Source organism: Myotis myotis, unplaced genomic scaffold, assembly GCF_014108235.1.
Source record: "Myotis myotis isolate mMyoMyo1 unplaced genomic scaffold, mMyoMyo1.p scaffold_m19_p_9, whole genome shotgun sequence".
NCBI lineage: Eukaryota > Metazoa > Chordata > Mammalia > Chiroptera > Vespertilionidae > Myotis > Myotis myotis.
Genome location: NW_023416401.1, coordinates 81665667 through 81688427, shown reverse-complemented (window position 1 = coordinate 81688427; position 22761 = coordinate 81665667). Strand labels below are relative to the sequence as shown.

Genomic DNA, 22761 nt, shown 5'->3' with positions numbered 1-22761 from the left:
AATGAATAATTTATAGGGAATCAACAGTAAAGTAGAGGACGCTGAGAACCAAACCAGCTAGTTGGAATATGAGGAAGCAAAAAAACAAAACACAAAACAAACATCCCAATCCAAAGAGCAAAAAGAAAAAATCCAAAAATACAAAGATAGTGTAAGGAGCCTCTGGGATAACTTCAAGCATACCAATATTTGAATTATGGGGGTTCCAGAAGGAGAAGAGAGGGAGCAAGAAATTGAAAACCTATTTGAAAAAATAATGACAGAAAACTTACCTAGCTGGTGAAAGAAATAGACATACAAGTTCAGGAAGGGCAGAGAGTCCCAAAAAAGAGGAACCCAAAGAGGTTTGCACCAAGACATATCATAATTAAAATGCCAAAGATTAAAGACAGAGTCTTAAAAGCAGCAAGAGAAAAGGGAGGGCCCATACCACTGTCACCTGATTTCTCAGCAGAAACTTTGCAGCCAGAAGGGAGTGGCAAGAAATACTAGTATTCAAAATGATGAAGCTCAAAGACCTACAACCAATTACTCTATCCAGCAAAGCTATCATTTCTAATTGAAGGTCAGATAAAGAGCTTCCCAGACAAAAAAAAGCTAAAGGAGATCATCCACCATACCAGTATTACATGAAATTTTGAAGGGTATTTTTTTAGAAGGGGGGGGAGGGAGATAAAAAATATGAACAATAAAATTGCAATAAGTGTCTATCAACAATTGAATCTAAAAGTCAAAATAAATGAACAAAGAATCAAACAAAATAAACTGATTAATAGAACCAGAGGCATGGAAACATGGAGCAGACTGATAAATCTCAGAGGGAAAGGGGGTGAGGGGGTGGGAAGAGATTAATAAACACATAACTTACATCCATATATACATTACCCATGGACACAGACAATAGGGTGGTGAAGGGGTGGGGTGGGGTCCATGTGGAGGGGAGCAATGGAGAGGAAAAGAGAGGGGGATATTTGTAATACTTTCAACAATAAAGATTTAAGAAATAAAATGTCTAAAAGAGAAGAAAATGGACAATAATATTTAATGCGTTTTTCGTTCAAAGATAAAGTGAGTCCAAATAGACTAGTCAGGTAAAGGAGAATTTTTTCAAACATTTTCCTTAGAATGTGCCCTATTTTCTTTTGATTTCCATGCTTGGTTATGCAGGGTTATGTTGTTGTTGTTGTTTTAATTCTTTATTGTTGAAAGTATTACATATGTCTCCTTTCCCCCCCATTGACCTCTCCCTGTCACTTCCACCCCCCAAGATTATGTTTTAATGTACAATGCAGATTTCTTTATCAATCCTTTGGTCTTTCAACATTGTAAATAGAATAGATTTAGTTTTCCAAAGAGCTTTAAACTCACACATTATTATTTTAGGCAAATGTAATTTGCAGTGGGACATCTGCTTAAAATAATTCAAAGTGATTCATAAACTTCGTTTGTAGTGTTTTGCAGTTACAGCTGATCCCCATATTTTATGCCTGACTTTTCATATACCTTCTGCCCGACCGGTGTCTCAGTGATTGAACATTGACCTATAACCAGGAGGTCATGGTTTGATTCCCAGTCAAGGCACATGCCCAAGTTGCAGGCTTCATCCCCAGTGTGGGGCATGCAGGAGGCAGCCAACCAATGATTCTCTCTCTTCATTGATGTTTCTATCTCTCTCTCCCTCTTCTTTCCTCTCTGAAATCAATATAAAAGTATATATATTATACACACACACACACACACACACACACACACACACACATACACACATATATATCCTATATAATAAAGATGTAATATGCAAATGGTTGTTATGCCCTGAACTGTAATGACCTACCCATCACAGATCAGCAGGAGGGTTGGGCATCGAGCTACAAGCGGGAGGCGGAGAGCTACAAGAGGGGGCAGGGCAGCAAGCTATGGGGCGGGGGAGGGCAGAGGGGAGCTACAGGAGGGCGGCAGCGAGCTATTGGCAAGCTACTGGTGCACAGTAGTTGTGTGTGTGTGTGTGTGTGTGTGTGTGTGTGTGTAGCTTATATTATGTGCTAGCATCCTAATCAGTCTAATCCAGGGTTGGGGAACCTTTTTTCTGCTAAGGGCCATTTAGATATTTATAACATCATTCACGGGCCATACAAAATTATGGACATAAAAATTAGCCTGCTCTAGTTGGTCAAACATTTAATTAACTCACCCCTATTTGCCTGGGCAGGGCCAGACCAAATGATTTCATGGGCCTTCAACGGCCCTCGGGCGAGATGTTCCCTATCCCTGCCATCAGCTGATTGATGATGATTTCTTTCCTACAGCTTAGCAGTGTTAACCTGCCTGCCATGGGGCGCAGGTGGTGGTGGAGAGGTGCACTTGAAAAACAGGGCCACCCTACACCCCTCCACAACTACCCCTTCCCTGTTCTGGCATTCAAGACCAGGTTTATATTGTTCCCCTTCCAGAGTGCAGTGCACCAGGTGGTTCTAGGGCTGGTGTCTTACTACCTGGCCCTTCATTCCTTCCAGCTTTTTTCCCTCTGTTGGGGGTGGGAGATAGGGATTGGGGAGGCAGTGAGACAGGGGACATACAGAATGACAGGACTAGTTGTTAGGTGGGAGCTTTACCCCAAGAAGCCACAAGGTATCCTTGGGAAGGGAAGACATGTTCCTTTTCTCCACCTCCTGAGGGACTAGAGTGGCATGAAAATGGATTTGCAAATATTGGAGGGAGTGGTATCAAGATTGTGAGAGTCAGAGATGTCTGGCTTCCTGGGTCACTTCAGGGTTACAGAGATGACTGCTAGGGCCAGGGCCTTGAATCCCTGTGAAGCTTATCACTTGCTCACACTAGTTGCAACCCTGCCTAAGAGTCACGGAGCTTTCTGGAACCTTAGTGAGGGATTGCCATTTTAGATGTGGCTCTGTGGGATTTGGGGACCAGATGTCTTTCATTGCACTTCCACTTTTGCTTAGGTTTCAGATTTGGCTTTCAGATGGGTGTGCAGGAACATGTAAGTGTAGCCGGGAGTTTTCAAATAGTCACAAAAGAAATGGTGGGAGTGCCCTCTAGTGGTGAATATCTTTTAAAGTATTTATTTATTTTAAAGTAATAATTTAAAACATTACAGTTTGTGGCATTGAGAACCAAACCAGTTGATGTGAATACTTAAATAACTCATATGTCAAAGGTTCATATTAACTTCCATTATTAGGTTGAACAAAGGCTTCCATTTTTCCTAACAGTTCTATCTCTTGTGCCTGGCAGATTACCTGGCATATATCGGATGCTCCACAAATATTCATTGACTAAATGAACAGAATATTCTTTCTTAACTAAGCTTTTGATAGTGAATTCTGTCACATAAGAAAGCTGGGTTAGATGTTTGATAGAAGACAGGAGCCATGCATACAGTACTTCAAAAAAAGTATACAACTTGATTTTTTTTTTTTTTTACAACTTGATTTTTTGATAAAATACATAGTTTTAGTTAGAAAATCACTGGGAGACATTTGTGATTTGACCACAGGTCAAACTCCAAATGTAGATTGGTGGGATCATGATGTGAATAGACAGTGAAAATGGTTGCTGAGGGGTCAGGCTGGGCTATGAATTTGACATGAACCATCAGGGTGGCTGCTCTGAAGACATGGAGAGCACTGTTGAGGGAGGGAGAATTTCGGAATCTAGGCTGTCAGTATGGGAGGTGTGGTGGAGGAGGTAACCTGGGGGAGCTCCCTAAAATCAGTCGCAGGGACTGTGCAAGCTGGGCTCTTGCCAGCACACCTCTTTCGGTGTAGGGCAATCAAGGCCTCTGTTGAGATGCCTCTTGTTCTCATCTTGGGAACACAACACTGCTGGTGAACACTCTTTAAATGCTTCTTGGCCATGTAGAGCTCTTTGTTTGATTGATTGTTAATACTCATCAGAGGATATTTTTTCATTGACTTTTTTTTTTTTTTTTTTGATAGAGTGGAAGGCAGGGGGAGAGACAGAGAGAGAGAGAGACATTGATTGGTTGCCTCCCACATGCACCCTGACGAGGGCCAGGGATCACCCTGCTACTGAGATATCAGACCAGAATTGAACCCGGGACTCTGTAGTCTTCGGGCCATGCTCTATCAACTGAGCCAAACCGGTTAGGGCTAAAGCTCTTATTTTGTAAAATACCTGTTCAAGCTTTTCTTTAATTGAGTAGTTTATCTTTTTATTATTGACTTGTAGGAGTTCTTTAAATATTCTGGATATCAGTCCTTTGTTTCAGATACATATATTGCAAATATTTGCTGTCATTTTATAGGTCCCCTTTTTCACTTTTTAAATGTTTTTTTAATGAGCAGTTTTAATTTTGAGAAAGTTTTTGTGTGTGTGTATGTGTGTAAATCACTATATAAGCACACGTCTATGTATACGTACATGTGTATATGTATACATATATGTAAAACTCTGTTTTAACACAAGTTAGGGGATCATATATACTCTTCTGCAGTTTGCTTTTTTTACTTACTGAGCCAGTAGTTTTTAATCACTCTCAGTGTTAGAGGTTTTCTCATTCTTCTTTACAGCTGCATAGCAGCCAGTATTTAATAAAGTTCAATATTAAACTCGAACTCTTTGTGCTGCAGTTATTTCTGGGCTTTGCTGGGACAGCTTCCTTTATGCTGTTCGCGGTGGACGTTCTGTGACCTGTGGAGATGTGAGCCATGTTTTTAGGAAGGTGGTAATAGAAAACGTTCCCCTGGTTTGGATACTTCAGACCCCAGAACATTAAAAAGTTTGAAAAAATAAGAAAAAGTATTGAGCATGATCACTGTTTCATTTTGCCGACATTTAGGCTCCCTTCACTTATTGCAGTGGTTCTCAACCTGTGGGTTGCGACCTCTTTGGTGGTCGAACGACCCTTTCACAGGGGTCGCCTAAGACCATCCTGCATGTCAGATATTTACATTACGATTCATCACAGTAGCAACATTACAGTTATGAAGTAGCAATGAAAATAATTTTATGATTGGGTCACAACATGAGGAACTGTATTTAAAGGGCCAGAAGGTTGAGAACCACTGACTTAATGGATTTTGTCCTTAGTTCCCCTTTACCTGTGTCTCATGTGAAGTAGTGTACTAACCAGTGTTCCCTGCAGCTTGTAATAAGTGTCTGTCATGCTTTCACTCAGTCTTTCCCTCTAAAACAGGTCGCCCGGGAGACTGGCCCACCCCACATGAAGAGCTTTGTGACCAAGGTGTCCGTTGGGGAGTTTGTGGGGGAAGGTGAAGGGAAGAGCAAGAAGATTTCAAAGAAAAACGCTGCTATAGCTATTCTTGAGGAGCTGAAGAAGTTACCACCCCTGCCTGTAGTTGAGCGGGTGAAGCCCCGAATCAAAAAGAAAACAAAACCCATAGTCAGGGTAAGCACCTATCTGAATGAAGAGGGTGTTTTCACTGCCCGCAGACAATTGGGGAGCTGAGGAGGCTGGCTGCTGCCTCTAGTGAAAGGGGAGGGAGCTAATGTGCACACGCCAGGCCCCAGACACCCTTTACACGGCTGCCTTGTATAGTTCTCTTGGGAGTCCCAGGTCAGTCAGGTAAGGACACTGAGCTGGGTTCAGTGGAGTTACCCACAGGCTTGCACGTGTCTAATGGACGTGGGTGTGCTCGCAGCCCTGTGATCACAAGGGCAGTCAGTGCCCACCCGTGGGAATAGGAGTGAACCACGCTTCCTCTATCTCGTGGACTGCTGTGCTGTTCCATTGTGAAGGAGATTCATGGGAGGAAAGCTGCCAAGGGCAGATATAGGAGCGAGACATCTCACTATAAACCCTGTTTTGGAGTTTTGAGTCATACCAATGGATCTATCAAAAATTATATTGCTTCTCCACTTCAACCCCAAAGAAGGGACAGAGTCCATGTGGGGACATTTATGAATGTCAGTATTGTCAATACGGTTTCATGCTGTATGAACATCCAAATTTTTTTACACATAAGTTAGCATCTATACATAGAAAAGTTAGCATACTTTTGAAGTTTTCTTTATTTTCTTAATAGCATACTTCAGCAATTTTCTTTTTCTGCTGGAAGTCACTCCTCGTCAGAATAGGTGAGGACTCCTTGAAGCTGAAGGTGCCCACTGTGGAATTCTTTCAATGTAGCATCAGCTTGAAAAAAAATTTGTTTTTAATCGTTTCTGGATTTGAGTCATTGTTAAGAAAGCTGGGAACCCATCTTATAATACAGAGTTATGGGAAATTTTAGGAGTAGTGTTCTTATTTTTCTACCTTTTCATTGTAATTTGTTGAAATTGTTAAAAAGCAGAGATTACAATGATGCTTGCCTACTCAGTGAAATGTTGATGTTGGTTTGCCAGGAAGACCTTAAAATCACTTTAGAACAATCATAGAAAATCATTAAACATCTTTCAATTAAAAATAGGTTTTAAAAAAGCAGCTTAATTTGGAGCTATTAGATCAATATAAAAGTAACTCTTGTCATGTCCTGATCTCTGAATTGGCAAGGTTGTTTCTGTGACTAACATGGCACATGGTTTCTGTAATAATTGTTTCTCAGGTACAGAGTGGCCCAGAACATGGCCAGGTGATGAACCCTATTAGCAGACTGGCCCAGATCCAGCAGGCGAAAAAGGAGAAGGAGCCGGAGTACATGCTTCTCACAGAGCGAGGCCTCCCGCGCCGCAGGGAGTTTGTGATGCAGGTGGGTTAGTGCAGCTTGTGGAGGGCCCTTCTCTGACTTCGTCCCATCTCAGAGCCTGACAAGACCCCAGGTCCAGTGGTCCGCTCCCTGGCATCAACATTGTCCATGTTAAGTCCACGTTGATTGCAGTAACTTGGTGCCTTAAAGCCTTACTTCTCTGTACAGGGCTGCTATTTTTGTTTACATTAACAAGTGAGATGAAAGTAAAACATCAAAGACATGTTGGAACTTCTCTTATTTGTAAACAATATAAGTGACTTCTCTGCTCAATCATAATAATTTTTGAAGACTAGAATTTTCAGTTTTTTCTAGTTATAATGTCATAGCTGAGACTTGACATACTTTTAAACTTAATCTGCATTATTAACCCTTTCTCCATCACTTAAGTCTAGAATAGACACTCAACAAAACAACTTAATTCTTGCTCTATAGAGTTTGCAGATTTCGGTGGTATAAAACCCCAATCATGGCTGTTTCCACACCTGGTTATGGAGTCGGGAAGAGATGAGCAGCAGCACACAATTATACAATATTTCCACCATACAAATACAACAGATGTGCCCTGGCCAGTGTGGCTCAGTTGGTTGGGCATTGTCCTGTGCACCAAAAAGTTGTCAGTTCGATTCCCAGCTGGGCACATGCCTGGATTGCGGGCTCTATCCCCAGTAGGGTGTGTGCAGGAGGCAGCAAATCGATGTGCTCTCACATCAACGTTTCTGTCTTTCTCTTCCTTTCTCTTCTCTCTCTCAAAATCAGTAAAAATATTTAAATATAACAGGTAAAGAACTTCAGAAGCATAGATAACTGCCAAATGTAGTCAAATTAGAAAGTGATGTGTCTTAAGTATTCATTACCTGTTAAAATAATTTAATTATAAGCTTATATAATACACAGTTCGATAATGGCTGCCTGTAACAATGAGCTCTCCCAATTCCTGCATATTTACCAGTCTGCTCTCGCAAGCTGGTGCAGGCAGCTCCCGGGTGCCACTGGTAAGCTGTCTGGCTTCGACCGTTGCTGGATTCTTTGGCCAGCACATCAGTTCCTGACCGGTCTTTACGCTGAAGGTTTAAGCACTGATGAGTCCTGCCTTCTTTCTGCAGGTGAAGGTTGGAAACCATACTGCGGAGGGAACAGGCACCAATAAGAAGGTGGCCAAACGCAACGCAGCTGAGAACATGCTGGAGATTCTTGGTTTCAAAGTCCCGCAGGCTCAGCCCACCAAACCAGCCCTCAAATCAGAAGAGAAGGTGACTGCGTGGGTCTCTGTGTCCTTGCTCTCTAATTGCAAGATGATCTTCTCCCCTTAACCTGGGGGACTCTGGTACCCCTGAGCCATAAAGCAGCCCTGCTGTGCAGCGTCTTCTCCATTTGGACTATTATAATGTAGTCAGAAAGAGAGTTGCATGTCCATGGCCACAAAAATTACTCTGGGTCGTGTTATTGTTCCAGTATCTTTGTGGTCTAGGATGCTTTGCTGGAGGGCAGCTTGCTCCTTTCCGTTAGTGCAGCGGTAATCAACCTGTGGGTCGCTACCCCTTTGGCGGTCGAACGACTCCTTCGCAGGGGTCGCCTAAGACCATCCTGCATATCAGATATTTACATGACGATTCATAACAGTTGCAACATTACAGTTATGAAGTAGCAACAAAAATAATTTTATGATTGGGTCACAACATGAGGAACTGTATTTAAAGGGTCAGAAGGTTGAGAACCACTGTGTTAGTGGGTTGCTGGATAATGGGGTTTGAAATTAATGAATGTGTGATTCTGTCATTTGCACTCTTAGAATGAGGTCCATATAAAAGATGCATCAACTTGGGCTCTCGTGAGTTGTGGAGCAGGCTCTGATTTTTCTGGGACATTGCGATAGTGTGATTTTAGAGTTATGGCCAAAGCCATAGTTTAGACTTGAGTTTTCTTATCTATAGACTAGAGGCCCTGTGCATGATTGGGGCCACGGAGGGACTGTGGGAGGGCTCCAGAGCGTGCCTGGCCCATCTTGCCCAGTCCTGATCAGCTGGACGCCAGCAGCAAGCTAACCTACCAGTCAGAGCATCTGCATCCTGGTGGTCAGTGCACGTTATAGCAAGTGGTCGAAGGGTCAGACACTTAGCATATTCGGCTTTTATTATACAGGACGATATAAAAGGCTAAGTGACCGACCACATGTCTGTCCAACCGACTGGCCAGTATGTATGCGCACTGGCAATTTAAAAATAAACATTGACCCGCATATGCGAGATACATATAATGCTTTCACAGGCACCAATTGCACGCATGTGTTTTGATCTGTCATTGTTGATTGTTTCTTTGTCCTAAAAATGAGCACGTTCATAAATTAAATGAAGAAATTTTGGGGGGGGCGGTGAGGGCATGAGCGGGGGGGGGGGGGTAGAGGGTAACGTGGGGACAAGGACACATGTGTAATATCTTAATAAAAATATATTAAAATAAATAAATAAATAAATAAATAAAAAGAAATTTTGGATATACTCCATAGAGATTTTTACAACTATTTGAGCGATGATTTCATCAATTCATCAGATGATGCCAAAAAGGAAAATTTTCCCACTGAATTTCTTAATAGTATTACTCCTTCGGGAATGCTGTGTCATAAATTAAAATTGAAAGTAGGTGCAATCATCATGCTACTGAGAAATCTTAATAGTAAATGGGGTATTTGTAATGGTACCAGATTTATTATCAAAAGATTGCAACCTAACATAATTGAAGCTGAAGTATTAACAGGATCTGCAGAAGAAGTTCTGATTCCAAGAATTGATTTGTCCCCCTTTGACACTGGCCTCCCATTTAAATTATTTCGAAGACAGTTTCTTGTGATGCCAGCATTTGCGATGACTATTAATAAATTGCAAGGACAAACTTTAGACAGAGTAGGAATATTCCTACCTGAACCTGTTTTTGGACATGGTCAGTTATATGTTGCTTTCTCTCGAGTTTGAAGAGCTTGTGACATTAAAGTTGTAAATACTTCATCACAAGGGAAATTAGTCAAGCACTCTGAAATTTTTTTTACTTTTAATATGGTGTACAGGAAGATAATAGAATAAGTTTAATCAATTTATCAGTCATTGCTTTTATCAGTGTTTTTATATCATGTTTTTGTTGTCTTTATATCATGTCTTTGTTATGTTGTTTATTAACTAATTTATATATTTTTATATACATTCTACTAATTTTCATCTCTGACACTTCTATTATAGAGAAAGGGCAAATAGCGATATTAAAATATTTCTTCTAATTAATTTCCTTTCAGTGTGCACAAATCCATGCACCGGGCCACTAGTTTCTTTATAAATTTAAAACTATATAAAACTAATCTTATATTGAAAATTTTACTTCTGCTAAGACTGTTAAGCACTACCCTTAACCTTGACTGACCTTGTCTCTAGTTACTGAAAGCTCCTATTGGATTAAACATGAAAAACCCAGGACTGATTCATTCACCTTTGCCGGTTAGTTGTATCAGTGGTGAGAAGTGGCACCCACTGTGGCCACATAGTTAATAAGTGGGACCCCAAATACTCATCAGAGAATCTGCATAGATCCTAGACTTGGCTTTCAGGTACCTTACCTTCTCAGAAAGGAGACCTTGTGTTTGACAAAATTTTTATCTAGTAACATTTCCTCGTAAGTTTGTCAATGTACAGAAATGTCACCTTATCTCTTAATTGGATTTTAGCTCCAAGAAATATTGTGTAGCTTGTTTAAAGTGTCTTCTCCATCTTGGGCTCTGCCAATCTAGTATCTTCTTTTTCTGGTTTAATGTTCCCCTCTCTTCCTGTGAGCGCAGACAGAGGCTCAGTGTTTAGTCCGGTGCAGTTAGATGGTCTCATGGGCCGGCTGGCTCAGGCGGGTCTGTACACTGCGGGGGAGCACTGGCTTTGCCTTAAGGCTTGCTGGGCAGCAAAAGCAAACTGGTGTTCACGCTTTGGGAGGAGGTTACTGCTGATTGCCTCCTCAGATTCCTAAAGTGTGAAAATCAAAGATTATGCTGGTTGGAATTCATAATATTTTTAGAGAGAGGAAGTAATTTTTAAACAGTTTTGTTTATACTCATAGCCTTTTGTTTGTTTGTTTGTTTGTTTGTTTTAAAGACACCGATAAAGAAACCAGGGGATGGAAGAAAAGTAACCTTTTTTGAACCTGTCTCTGGGGATGAAAATGGGACTAGTAAGTGTGATGTTAATATTGTTTCAATCTGAATGTGATTCTGGGATTTGCATGGTTCCTGGTAATAGCAGGTGCCCAGTGAATGATTTACAATGTGTTTCAGTTCTGCATCATTGTGTGCCCATGTGTGCAGAGAGTAGGCCGGGTGAGGTCTTTCCAGGCAGGCAGTGTGTGTGCACTTGCATTGATTTGTCTGTGTCCCTTTCTAGGCAATAAAGAGGACGAGTTTAGGATGCCTTATCTTAGTCATCAGCAGCTGCCTGCTGGAATTCTTCCTATGGTGCCCGAGGTTGCCCAGGCCGTAGGAGTCAGTCAAGGACATCACACCAAAGATTTTACCCGGGCAGCTCCGAATCCTGCCAAGGCCACAGTAACTGCCATGATAGCCCGTGAATTGTTATATGGGGGCACCTCGCCCACAGCTGAGACCATTTTAAAGAATAACATCTCTTCAGGCCACGTACCCCATGGACCTCTCACAAGACCCTCTGAGCAGTTGGATTATCTTTCCAGAGTCCAGGGATTCCAGGTAACTGCTAAGCCTGAGCCGTGTAGCCTGTACCTCAGTGCAGTCATCTTTGGGTTTCTCTCAGAAAACAAACTTTGCATCTTGTTCCTGTTTTTTTTTTTTTTTTTTTTTTTTAAGATTTGCTTACAAATATATTTTTATTGATTTCAGAGAGAAAAGGAGAGGGATAGATAGAAGCATCAATGATAAGAGAATCATTGATTGGTTGCCTCCTGCACACCCCACTGGGGATTATGCCTATAACCTTGTCATATGCCCTGATAGGTTGATGCTGAACCGCTGAGCCATGCCAGGCTTTTTTTTTTTTTAAGATTTTGTATTGACTTTTAAGGGGGAGAGAGAGAAACATTGATTGGAGAGCCAAACATCAGTCAGCTGCCTCTGAGCCTGCAACCCAGAATGTGCCCTGACCGGGAATCGAACTGGCCACCTTTAGGTAGACTGGATAACACCCAACCAACAGAGCTATGCCAGCCAGAGCTGTTCCTTTTTCTTTAAATCAAGCTGCCCAGGGGGATGGGTAAGGCAAGCATGGTAAAAGGGTCATCCTGAGGAAGGGTAGAAAGGTATGGAAAGTATTACAAGCCTGTATGGTAAAAGAAAATCCGTGACTTTTGGTAATAAAATTTTAACTATCCAAGCCAACCATAATAATAACAAAGCCTCTGACCTAGTGGTCGGTAAGAATTTAGATTTCAGTGAGAACACATTCATTGTGCTGCCCCTTTCTGCCTGGTAGGAAAGGGCATGGCTTCTTTCAGACAGGTTTTTGAGTAGATATCTAGGTTCCTGGGAACTGGCCATGCTCTGCCTGCATCCCCAGGCCCTCCTCAGTAGCAGGCCCCTGGCCGTCTTTTGTGCTGACTGAGCATGTCAGGTGCTGAGACCAGGGAGTGAGAAGTGTTATTTCCCTCTTTGCTGGGCCCAGAGCCACGGTCCAATTCATATGTATACTTCCCTACCCTTGCCTCAGTTTTCTTTTCCTCCTTAGGTTGAATACAAAGACTTCCCCAAAAACAACAAGAATGAGTTTGTATCTCTTATCAATTGCTCCTCTCAGCCACCTCTGATCAGCCACGGTATTGGGAAGGATTTGGAGTCCTGCCATGACATGGTATGTTCTCCCTCACTGGGAGTCTGGTTTCACCCTGTTACTGGTCTCAGAAAGATAGGTAAAGGGGTCTCCAACAGACTCTAGACAGTTTATTATTTTATAGATTTCATGTTTCTGAAGATTTTTTCCTTAGTTTCCTGGATTGATTTCACATTATGTTTATGAGAACTCATCAGCTTTAGCCAACCCTTCCCTTGTGGACCTTGGATCCTGGACCTCTTCCAGATACCATATTTAGTCTACCTCTTACCAGGAGCAGGTATTGCAGGCCCAAGTTCTGGCAGCTGTAGAAAGCCCCTTACTTTGGTATTCTGTTCAGATGAAACTTTTGTTATAAGAAATACTAAAATAGAAAAGAAATTGATTTATCTGCATAAACTTTGGCATATTGACCTAATGGAATATAATGTATCCATCAAATTAATGTCTCCAAAGATAATGTATTCTAACAAGGAAATATGATATAACAGTCCTGTTACAAGGTTAAAAATACTAGAAGGAAATATGTAATAAAATTAACAGGTGATTTAATGTAAATATTAAATTAAAAGTTCAAACATTAAAGAAAAAGTTTATTTAGTGGGACCACCTCTTTGTTGGACAATAGGAAAATCTCTCCCCTCCCTAATCAGTGTCTTATGCTGTGGTCTCGAGCAGTGGCTAAGGTCAGACTTTTCTTTTTATTCCGTTAGGCTGCACTGAATATTTTAAAGTTGCTGTCTGAGTTGGACCAACAAAGTACAGAGATGCCAAGAACAGGAAATGGACCAATGTCTGTGTGAGTGAGCTGATTTACATGGAAAGGCAGTTCTGTCCTTGTTGCATTAAGTAAAAACTGTCTGCTCAACTCAGTAGTTAAACATTTGCCTCAGTCCCTTCCTGTCCTGTTCTCTGGAAAGCTTTCCAAGTCTGGGGCAAAGAACTCCACTTTTTAAAAAATACATTATCATTGATTTCAGAGAGAGGAAGACAGAGGGGGAGCAACATCAGTGATGAGAGAAAATCCTTGGTTGGCTGCCTCCTGCGAATCCTCTACTGGGGATCAAGCCCATAACCTGGGCAAGTGCCCTGACCAGGAATAGAACCATGGCCTCCTGGTTCATGAGTCAGTGCTCAACCACTGAGTCACACTGGCCCAGCTCCACTTTTTTTTTAAAATTTAATTTTGAATAGTTAATACATTCACGTTTCCAAAATCAAAATAATTTTAAAAGGTATGCTGTGATAACTCTTGCCCTCATGCTGTCCCCATCCATCTCATTATCCCCACCCCCTACCTAGAAGTCACATTTCTTATGTATAGATACTTCATTCTTTATGCAAATTATATATTTCTTTTTTTAAAAACATTTTTATTGTTCAGATTATTACAGTTCCTCTTTTTTTACCCCCATAGCTCTCCTCCACCCAGGTCCCACCCAACCCTCTGCCCTTACCCCTCCCACTGTCCTCATCCATAGATGTACGATTTTTGTCCAGTCTCTTCCTGCACCCCCACACCGCTTTCCCCCCAAGAATTGTCAGTCCACTCCCTTTCCATGCCCCTGGTTCTATTATATTCACCAGATTACTCTGTTCATCAGATTTTTTATTCACTTGATTTTTAGATTCACTTGTTGATAGATACGTATTTGCTGTTCATAATTTTTATCTTTACCTTTTTCTTCTTCCTCTTCTTAAGAATACCTTTCAGCATTTCATATAATGCTGGTTTGGTGGTGATGAACTCCTTTAGCTTTTTTTTTTTTTTTTTTAATATATTTTATTGATTTTTTACAGAGAGGAAGGGAGAGAGAGAGAGAAAGTGTTAGAAACATCGATGAGAGAGAATCATCCATCAGCTGCCTCCTGCACATCTCCTACCGGGGATATGCCCGCAACCCAGGTACATGCCCTTGACCGGAATCGAACCTGGGACCTCTCAGTTCGCAGGCCGACGCTCTATCCACTGAGCCAAACCGGTTTCGGCCTTTAGCTTTTTCTTATCTGTGAAGCTCTTTATCTGACCTTCAATTCTGAATGATAGCTTTGCTGGATAAAGTAATCTTGGTTGTAGGTTCTTGGCATTCATCACTTTGAATATTTCTTGCCACTCTCTTCTGGCCTGCGAAGTTTCTGTTGAGAAATCAGCTGACATTCGTATGGGTACTCCCTTGTAGGTAACTGAGTTTCTTTCTCTTGCTGCTTTTAAGATTCTCTTTGTCTTTTGCTCTTGGCATTTTAATTATGATGTGTCTTGGTGTGGTCCTCTTTGGATTCCTTTTGTTTGGGGTTCTCTGCGCTTCCTGGACTTGTAAGTCTATTTCTTTCACCAGGTGGGGGAAGTTTTCTGTCATTATTTCTTCAAATAGGTTTTCAATATCTTGCTCACTCTCTCTGGCACCCCTATAATTCGGATGTTGGTACACTTGAAGCTGTCCCAGAGGCTCCTTACACTATCTTCGTATTTTTGGATTCTTTTTTCATTTTGCTTTTCCAGTTGGGTGTTTTTTGCTTCTTCGCATTTCAAATCTTTGACTTGATTCTTGCGATCCTCTAGTCTGCTGTTGGGAGTCTGTATAATATTCTTTATTTCAGTCAGTGTATGCTTAATTTCTAGTTGGTCCTTTATCACAACCTCGAGGGTCTCGTTAGATTTCTTGTAGGTCTCATTAAGTTTATCGGCAGTTTCTAGAAAATTCTTGAAAAACCTTAAAAGTGTGGTTTTGAACTCTATATCCAGTAATTTGCTTTCCTCCATTTCTGTCATTTGTGTCCTTTTTCTTTGTCTCCGCATTTTTTATGCTTCCGTGTTGATACAGTGGTATTCTGTGCTAACTGTCCTCTAGGGCCCAGTGGTTCAGCCTCCCCAATTACCTGAGAAGGACACTCTTGGTGCACCCCCTTGTGGTCTTTGTGCACAGTCTTGTTGTAGTTACGCCTTGATTGTTGTAGGTATCACTGGGATGAATTGACCTCCAGGCCAATTGGCTGTGAGAATCAGCTGCGTCTGCAGTGGGAGAACTTCCGTGCTGAAGACACCCTTCTGGGGCAAGACTTGCTTCAGTGGGGTCTTGGTGCTCATTGAGTCTGCCCCCTGAATGTGTCCCTTATGGATCTGAGGAGTTGTAATCTGGATGGCCCCACTCTGACCACTGGGTACACTGGCTCTTGGATCTGAGGAGGTGCTAATTTAGCCTCTGCCTGAGGCTACCCAGCAGGAGCTACGAAGAGATCTGCAGATTCCCTTTCCTTTTTTGGGGGTTTGGAGGTGCTCAGATGAGGCCCAGCTGTGAAGCAATGCAAGCTGCTGTGGGGCCTTGGGCCTTCTCTTGGAAGTTCTGGGTCTGTCTGGCCCAGCTGCAATTTGTTAGGTAATTTTCAGATTGCAAAGGGCCAGGGCATTCATATGCAAAAGCCTCTGCTGAAGCCTGGGTGGGGCGGGGTCTCGGAATCAACAGGGCAGAGCAAGCAGCTATGGCTGATCCTCAGCCCTGCCCTAAAGGGCCCCGCGTCTCAGTGTCCTGGTAATAGCTGCAAGCACCTCTGAGGGAAAGCCGCCCTGGAGTTCCGAGTTCTGCCCGCTGCCAGACAGTCCAGTTTCTTGCCGTATGAGCCCTGGGTCCCCAGAGACTTCCCGGAACTGGAGTTCAGAGCAGTCGGGAGCTTGTGACTCCCTCCCGATTCAAAAAGACAGCCGAGTCCTCAGGTGCCAGCCCCTTTCCGCGTGCGCCTCCATACCTCTGCACTTTACTTTGACAGCTCCCCTGAGTCTCAGTGTGCTTTTCTCTTTCCTTCTAGTTGTAGCATTTCCACTCAGTCAGCCTTCCTGTGGTTCTGGATGATGTCCATTTTGTCTTTTCGTTGTATTTTTGAAGTTGTTATGGGAGGCAGCAATTTCCGGTGTTTACCTATGCCACCATCTTGGTTTTCCTCCACAAATTATATATTTCTTATTTTCCTCTTTTCCCCCCAGAGATAACATACCATGCACACATTCTCCTCCTTGCTTTTTTCATTTGACAGTATATCCTGTGAAAACTTTATTGTAATCCAATTATCATAAACTAGGGCCTGTGCTTTTGGGCTTCATTATCTGTGTTTGTTTGTTTTTTTGTCATGGGTGTAATTCTCTTAAGTTTCAAAACTAGTGTCATTTTCATTTTCCTTCCTTAAAGGTGTGGGAGGTGCTGAATCCCTTCTGGCCATGAACCATTGTAAAATCCCCAACATATACTGAAAATACTGAAACTGCTTTGAAAATTTGGAATTTCTGATACCTCCAGTGGGCCGAGAGACATGATGGGTAAAGAACTGGAGACAGCAGTGGTGACGAAGGCGGGAATGCAAGGAGGTGGCCATGGCTGTGCTCACGTGTGTTATGGTTTGTCCTCACACAGCAGCAGCTGTAGGGGAAGAGAAGATGGGGCCTGCCAAGCAGCCCTGGCTCAATTGGAAACCAGCAGGTCTATGCCCTAGGCACCTCATTGCTTGGTTTTGAGGTGCATTTTTGTTTGTATTTTTTTGCTGTGTGAAAGAAGAAAAAGAAAGCAGAAAGCACGACCCCTTCTCAAACTGGCTCACTCAAACACTTTGGGACAAATCCTGGACACCCACGCCAGAGAGAGGCCTTGGACCAGCTGGCCCAGAGCCGAAAGCACCAGAGAAAAATCAAATGCTTCCTACTCAGCGCAAACTAATCTTTCTAGCGTGCTGGCCATCACCTTCTGTGGTACCTACACCATCACCATCACCATCACCACTGCTTTCTTTTCCAAAAGAGATATATATTCTGTGTTTCATTATTTTCTTTCCATTGAAATGACACTATATAAATTTTCATTTGAGTTTCTCAATTGTATCTAGTTTCATAGCACAGTTTAGAAACTTTTCTGAGACTGACTTTATCAATAATCTAACTGGCAAAGATTAAATCCATGTGTATATGGTTATACATTTTTATTTTATTGGACTAACCCAGGACCATTTCAGTGATGTAAATTGTCTGCCCTCTGGTTTAGCTGAAACAGTCCTGGATTTCTCAGAAATCTTGATGAAGTCTCCCACAGTTGTATAAATTGGACAGTTTAGGAATTTTAAACTTTAAACAATCATTTGGCTCCTTTGCTATTTCATTTTTAATGCAACAGGACTTAAATGAACTTTGATCTTTGTTTTAAAGGTTATTAAAATTGTGTGTATATACATATGGCTCTTGAGGACACACAGCTTTCACTACACTACAGGATATGATCTCCATGTAGTACATATAAAATTGCAGATTCGTTTTCCTGAGTGCTTTATACTGTTGATTACATCTCCCTGTAGGGCTGAAAAGAATGACCTACCTATGTTTATCTCTAAAACTGTTGCTTTTGATGTTGTTACTGTGCACAGAAATGTGTGCAGTAAGGTCCTGCCCATAGTCCAGATGGAAAGCACGGTAGCTTGCAAGTTAAGTACTGCTTTGATTCATTGTTTACGCTGGAATTTTTCTCCCCATGGAATGTAAGTAAAACTTAGTGTTTGTCACCAATAAATGATAAGACTAAATTTTTTTGTTAATTTATTCTCAAATGTCACTACTGCTAGTACTCCCAACCTGCCCCCTATCCTTTTTTTTAAGGGAAAAAGAAAACTTTGTAATGCTTGTGATTCCATTTGGGCAAATTCTGAAGATCTGAAATAACTTTATATCAAACCGTTGATCAATAAACAGCTACTAATAAATTCTTTGGTCCTGTTGAGCAGTAACTTAAGGGAAGATGTGAGCGAGGGCACAGAAGTCGGGGGAGGGCAGGGAGGCGTTTGCATTGCTTCTAAAAGAGATACACATTCTTTGTTTCACTATTTTCTTTTGATTGAAATGACATCTCCCGGGTGAAGGGAGACGCCTCTCATCTGAGCCTGACATTGTTACCCAAAGATGACCTGGAGGAGACTTTCTGACACCAGGAGTCTCCACTTTCTCAGGTGCTCTCACAGAGGAGTCAAGGTGAGCCATTGCTTTCTAGCCGAGCTGAGGAGGGGGCTGGTGGTTTGCTCTCTTACTTTTAGATGTTCAAAAGGTTGTTCACTATAAAACCAGCCTATGGATTGGACTGCCAGAATAACCAAAAGTGGTAAGAAGGTTATAGTAAAACGCTGAGTAGGGGGTATCCAACACTACCAACAGAAAGGCAGTAAAAGGAAATGACACTTTCCCTTCCCCAATCCTAGATGAAGCCTTTTCTCCAAGGAGCCCTGGTCCCTTTCAATGACAGCATTTAGAAACCAAGATCTGGGTGCTTGGAGCACTCATTGCTACTGGGGTGTTGTTTCTAGGCCCTCTGAGCCAGACAGCTAGGAAATATGTAGTGTGTGTGTGTGTGTGTGTGTACACATGCCTACGAATTTGTATGTATATTTAAAAGCCATGCATTTATTTAAAAAAAATACTTACTGTTGAAAGTATTACATATGTCCTTTCCCCCATTGATCCCTTCCAGCCCACCTCTGGCCCCCATCCCAGGCCCTCTCCACCCATAAGCATCCATGGGTTATGCATATATGCATACGAGGTAAAAGCCACACATTTATACTGATACCTCCAGCAACTCCCAGTTCTTCACAACCTTCCCCGTCTATTCTTAGTACTTTCTTCAGCATGGAGATTATAGCCAATCTCCCAGCCTTGCCAACCACCTCCTCCACCTGCAACCTACCAAACATGCCATGTTCTTAGGTGTCTGTTGAGGGTGCAGTGCCTGTGCCTCACAGTATACACACAGGTGACAAGACAGAATAGTCTTAGAATTCATAACTTCTAGTGGCTGTTTCCAATTGGCCTTCAATGACAGCACTCCAAAAGGGAAACATTTCCACTTAACATCAGGGATGTGGTCAGGAAGGATTTCTGGGTTCTTTTGGCTGCTTTGGAAAGATGTTCAGATGGGACATCCTTGAATGTTCTGTGTAAACTTTCAAAACAGGCTTGCCTCTGAACAGGCATCTGCTGAGGGCTCATTCATTCTGTAGTACTTGTCTCCATGAGCTTTGAGAGAGGGCCTGGGAATTTGCAGTTTTACCCCAACATGATCTCTCTTTAAGAGTGGCAAGAACATTTAAGCTCAAACTAGGTATTTCTGCTATTGGAATAATATATATGCAGTCCTGGTATTCAGAATGGAGGAAGAAAAGCAGACAGGAAGGGACCAGAGAGGCAGATCTAAAATGATCAAAGGTGCTGTGAGTCAGCCACAGTAAGACTTAGGATTTGTAGAGCAACTAATCCTCAAAGATCCTTAGGATAGACAAGCTTGGAACCCATCACCCCAGAGTGGTGTGCCAACTTTGTCAGGTTCCTCTGATCACAAGATGTTAACAAGTGAAGATTTCCCTGTAGGTGGGGGTTTTGTTTTGTTTTTTCAAGTCTTAGAAAAGTGTTACTTCTGAATTGTCTTTCCATAGGGCACGGAGCTAATATGTGTGTGGCTTTGCAGGGTGAATGCCCAGTGACAGCCTCCTTGACTTGGATTCCAAGGTCTGCTGAGGTAGGTGGGATGGGTGTGATCAACAGGAAATCAGCCATTCCCAAGAAGCAATATGCTGATGTTTGCTATGTAAGAGCTAACATGAGCTAGAATATGACCATCCAGGGAATAAACATGAAAATGGAGATGTAGTTTTTTGTTTGCTTGGATGTAACTTACCTTTAGAAACTTCCCTAACTACCATCTTTGGTTTTAGTGCCTAAATATCTTTTTGCCCTTAAAAACAGACCAAAAACTTACTTGAAATTTCCAAATGCATAAATGATTTGTCAAGCACTTCTGCATTGAGGAGTGGTATAGGTTTCAATTCCTGAAAACACCATTTATTTTCTTGGAATTCCTTTGTCTCTGTGTATACATTTGAAACTATCATTTTTAAAACATTTTAATCAGACTGTACTTTAAATGGCATCCCAATTTTATTAGCAAAAATTATGTATAACTTAGATTATGTAGAACGTAGAAAATTTGTTCTGCTTTGCTTAATGTGCTTCATAACTCATTTAATATTTTAAAAATACTTCCTTTGTACATTCTTTCACAAATACTAATCAAAACCTACTGAGACGGAAATACCCACTAGTCCTGCAGTGACAACAGTTAAGCAGTATTTGTATAGTGGCATTTTTAAAAATGATTTTTAAATTTAAAAGTAAATTGTGAAAAATTAGTAAGTGTGCAGTGCACTTGCAATGGTGTATCCATTCTAAAGCTGGACTGTGAGGTATGCTCTAAGCACCTGGAGCTTGGCAGGGTGTAGGCAGGATTGGGTCTGCTGGCCCCTCCCTTCCACCATCATCAATGTCCCCACTTCCTTAGGCTGTCAAACAGTGGGAATCTCTCTTTCTCTGACCATTGATATTGCTGTGATGGGTTGATTAGTGGGCAGTTGGTTCCCCTTTGGAGCAAGATTCAGAATCCTCTATCACTTGTCACTTCTTCAGAAGCAACCGCCTTTATAATTGTGTATTTGCGGTTGATCTTGTCCCAGAGGTCCCTTAAACTATCTTTTTTTATTCTGTTCTGATTGGGTATTTTCTGCTATTTGTCTTCCTGCTTCATGTAATCTGCTGTTGATTCTCTCTGACATATTCTTCATTTCTGATTCTATTTATGATGTCTCTTTGTTATTCTCACCTAGTTCACCTATTCTTCTCCTAAACTCATTGAAAATCTTGTAGCCATTTTGACTTTATTGTTGTTCTTTATTTGGGACATGCTTCTTCATCTTCGCATTTTGGCTGACTGCCTGTTTCTGTGTGATCGGTAGATCTGCTACATTTCCCAGTCTTGATGTAGCAGGCATTTTGTGAGGCCCAAAGGCTCAGTCTCCCTGGCCACCTGAGTCTGGTGCTCTTCTGTAGATTGTGTGCACCCTCCTGTTGCAGTTGAGCCTTGATTGCCATTGGCATGTCAGTGGGTGGAAGTGACCTTCCAGCTGACTAGCTGTGAGGTGGGGGTTGATCCCATTGAGTGTAAGTTGCTTTAGTGGAGTTCTGGTGCCAACCACGTCCAACCTTCAGGTGTGTCGTTTGTGGAGCTGGCTAGGAGGCGTTCTGATGTGTTCTGCAGCTAACCACCAGCTGCATTAGTTCTAGTGCCTTAGGAGGGACTCCAGCATAGGTCAAAGTCTGCTGCTGTTTGTGCCTGACATGGGGCTGCCAGGTGGGAGCTATAAAGTGATCTAAGGTTGGTCCTGGGATTGGGAGGCTCTGGAGTGAGGCTATGCTGCAAAGCAGGGCTGGTTGCCACGAGTGTCGGACTCAGGGCAACCTGATGGAAGTTACTGTGCAAGTTGAGACTCATTGCCTCTTATGCCAGGCTTGGGGCTGCTTAGCCAGAGGTTCAGGGTATTCTGAGGCTAGTAGCTTGTTTGGGGGCCTTTGAGAGATTTTAAGTAATGTCCATAGCACCATGGAGAAAGGACACTTGTGTGGAAAAGCTGCTAGAAGTGGCTTGGGAATCCAAGTTGGAGCATAGATCAGTGTTAGGTTAATGGAGAGTTGATTGGCCCAAGCCTGAGCCTGTTAACAAAGGATCGGTGGTGCCTGCCTTTGCTTCTATCCTCGGAAGCTGCCCTGAAGCTAATCCAGCCGTGGGCAAACTACAGTCCGCAGGCCGGATCCGGCCGTTTGAAATGAATAAAACTAAAAAAAAAAAAAAAAAAAGACCGTACCCTTTTATGTAATGATGTTTACTTTGAATTTATATTAGTTCACACAAACACTCCATCCATGCTTTTGTTCCGGCCCTCCGGTCCAGTTTAAGAACCCATTGTGGCCCTCGAGTCGACAAGTTTGCCCACCCCTGAGCTAGTCAATTCACTTCCTCCCCATCGGCCCTTGGAGCTTTTCAAGCTAGAATCTGGTAGCCCTGGCTGGTATCACTCAGCGGAGCATCGGCCTGTGGACTGAAGGGTCCCAGGTTCAATTCTGGTCAGGGGTGTGCAGGAGGCATCTGATTAATGATTCTCTTTCATCACTGATGTTTCTATCTCTCCCTTCCTCTGAAGTCAATAAAAATGTATATTTTTTTTAAAAATTAAAAAAGAAAACTGGAGTCTGGTGTGGGTACCCCTCCACAGATGAGATACTCCTCCCGATTCTTGTCACATGTGGGGCCTTCCCAGTCACGTCTCTGCCCCTCCTACTAGTCTCATCCTTGTTCCTTCTTCATATCTTGAGGGGACTTTTATTCATCTAGTCTTCAGGTGGTGGTTCT

The 22761-nt window shown here is 42.3% G+C and overlaps 1 protein-coding gene across 13 annotated transcripts in view; it reads left to right on the top strand.

The window, feature by feature from the left end:
* STAU1 (staufen double-stranded RNA binding protein 1) overlaps positions 1 to 18241 on the top strand; it is a 63925-nt gene extending 45684 nt beyond the window's left edge. For 8 of the 13 annotated variants that reach the window (XM_036321652.1, XM_036321658.1, XM_036321664.1 and 5 more), the window contains 8 exons: positions 5159 to 5389; positions 6546 to 6689; positions 7793 to 7939; positions 10811 to 10886; positions 11096 to 11415; positions 12407 to 12529; positions 13222 to 13307; positions 16687 to 18241. In XM_036321652.1, coding sequence (XP_036177545.1) covers positions 5159 to 5389; positions 6546 to 6689; positions 7793 to 7939; positions 10811 to 10886; positions 11096 to 11415; positions 12407 to 12529; positions 13222 to 13307; positions 16687 to 16702 — 1143 coding nt within the window. In that variant the 3' untranslated portion in view covers positions 16703 to 18241. The remainder of the gene's footprint in view (positions 1 to 5158; positions 5390 to 6545; positions 6690 to 7792; positions 7940 to 10810; positions 10887 to 11095; positions 11416 to 12406; positions 12530 to 13221; positions 13308 to 16686) is intronic. The other 5 variants (XM_036321656.1, XM_036321653.1, XM_036321659.1 and 2 more) reach the window with 3 other exon arrangements.
* The last annotated feature ends 4520 nt before the right edge of the window (positions 18242 to 22761 follow it).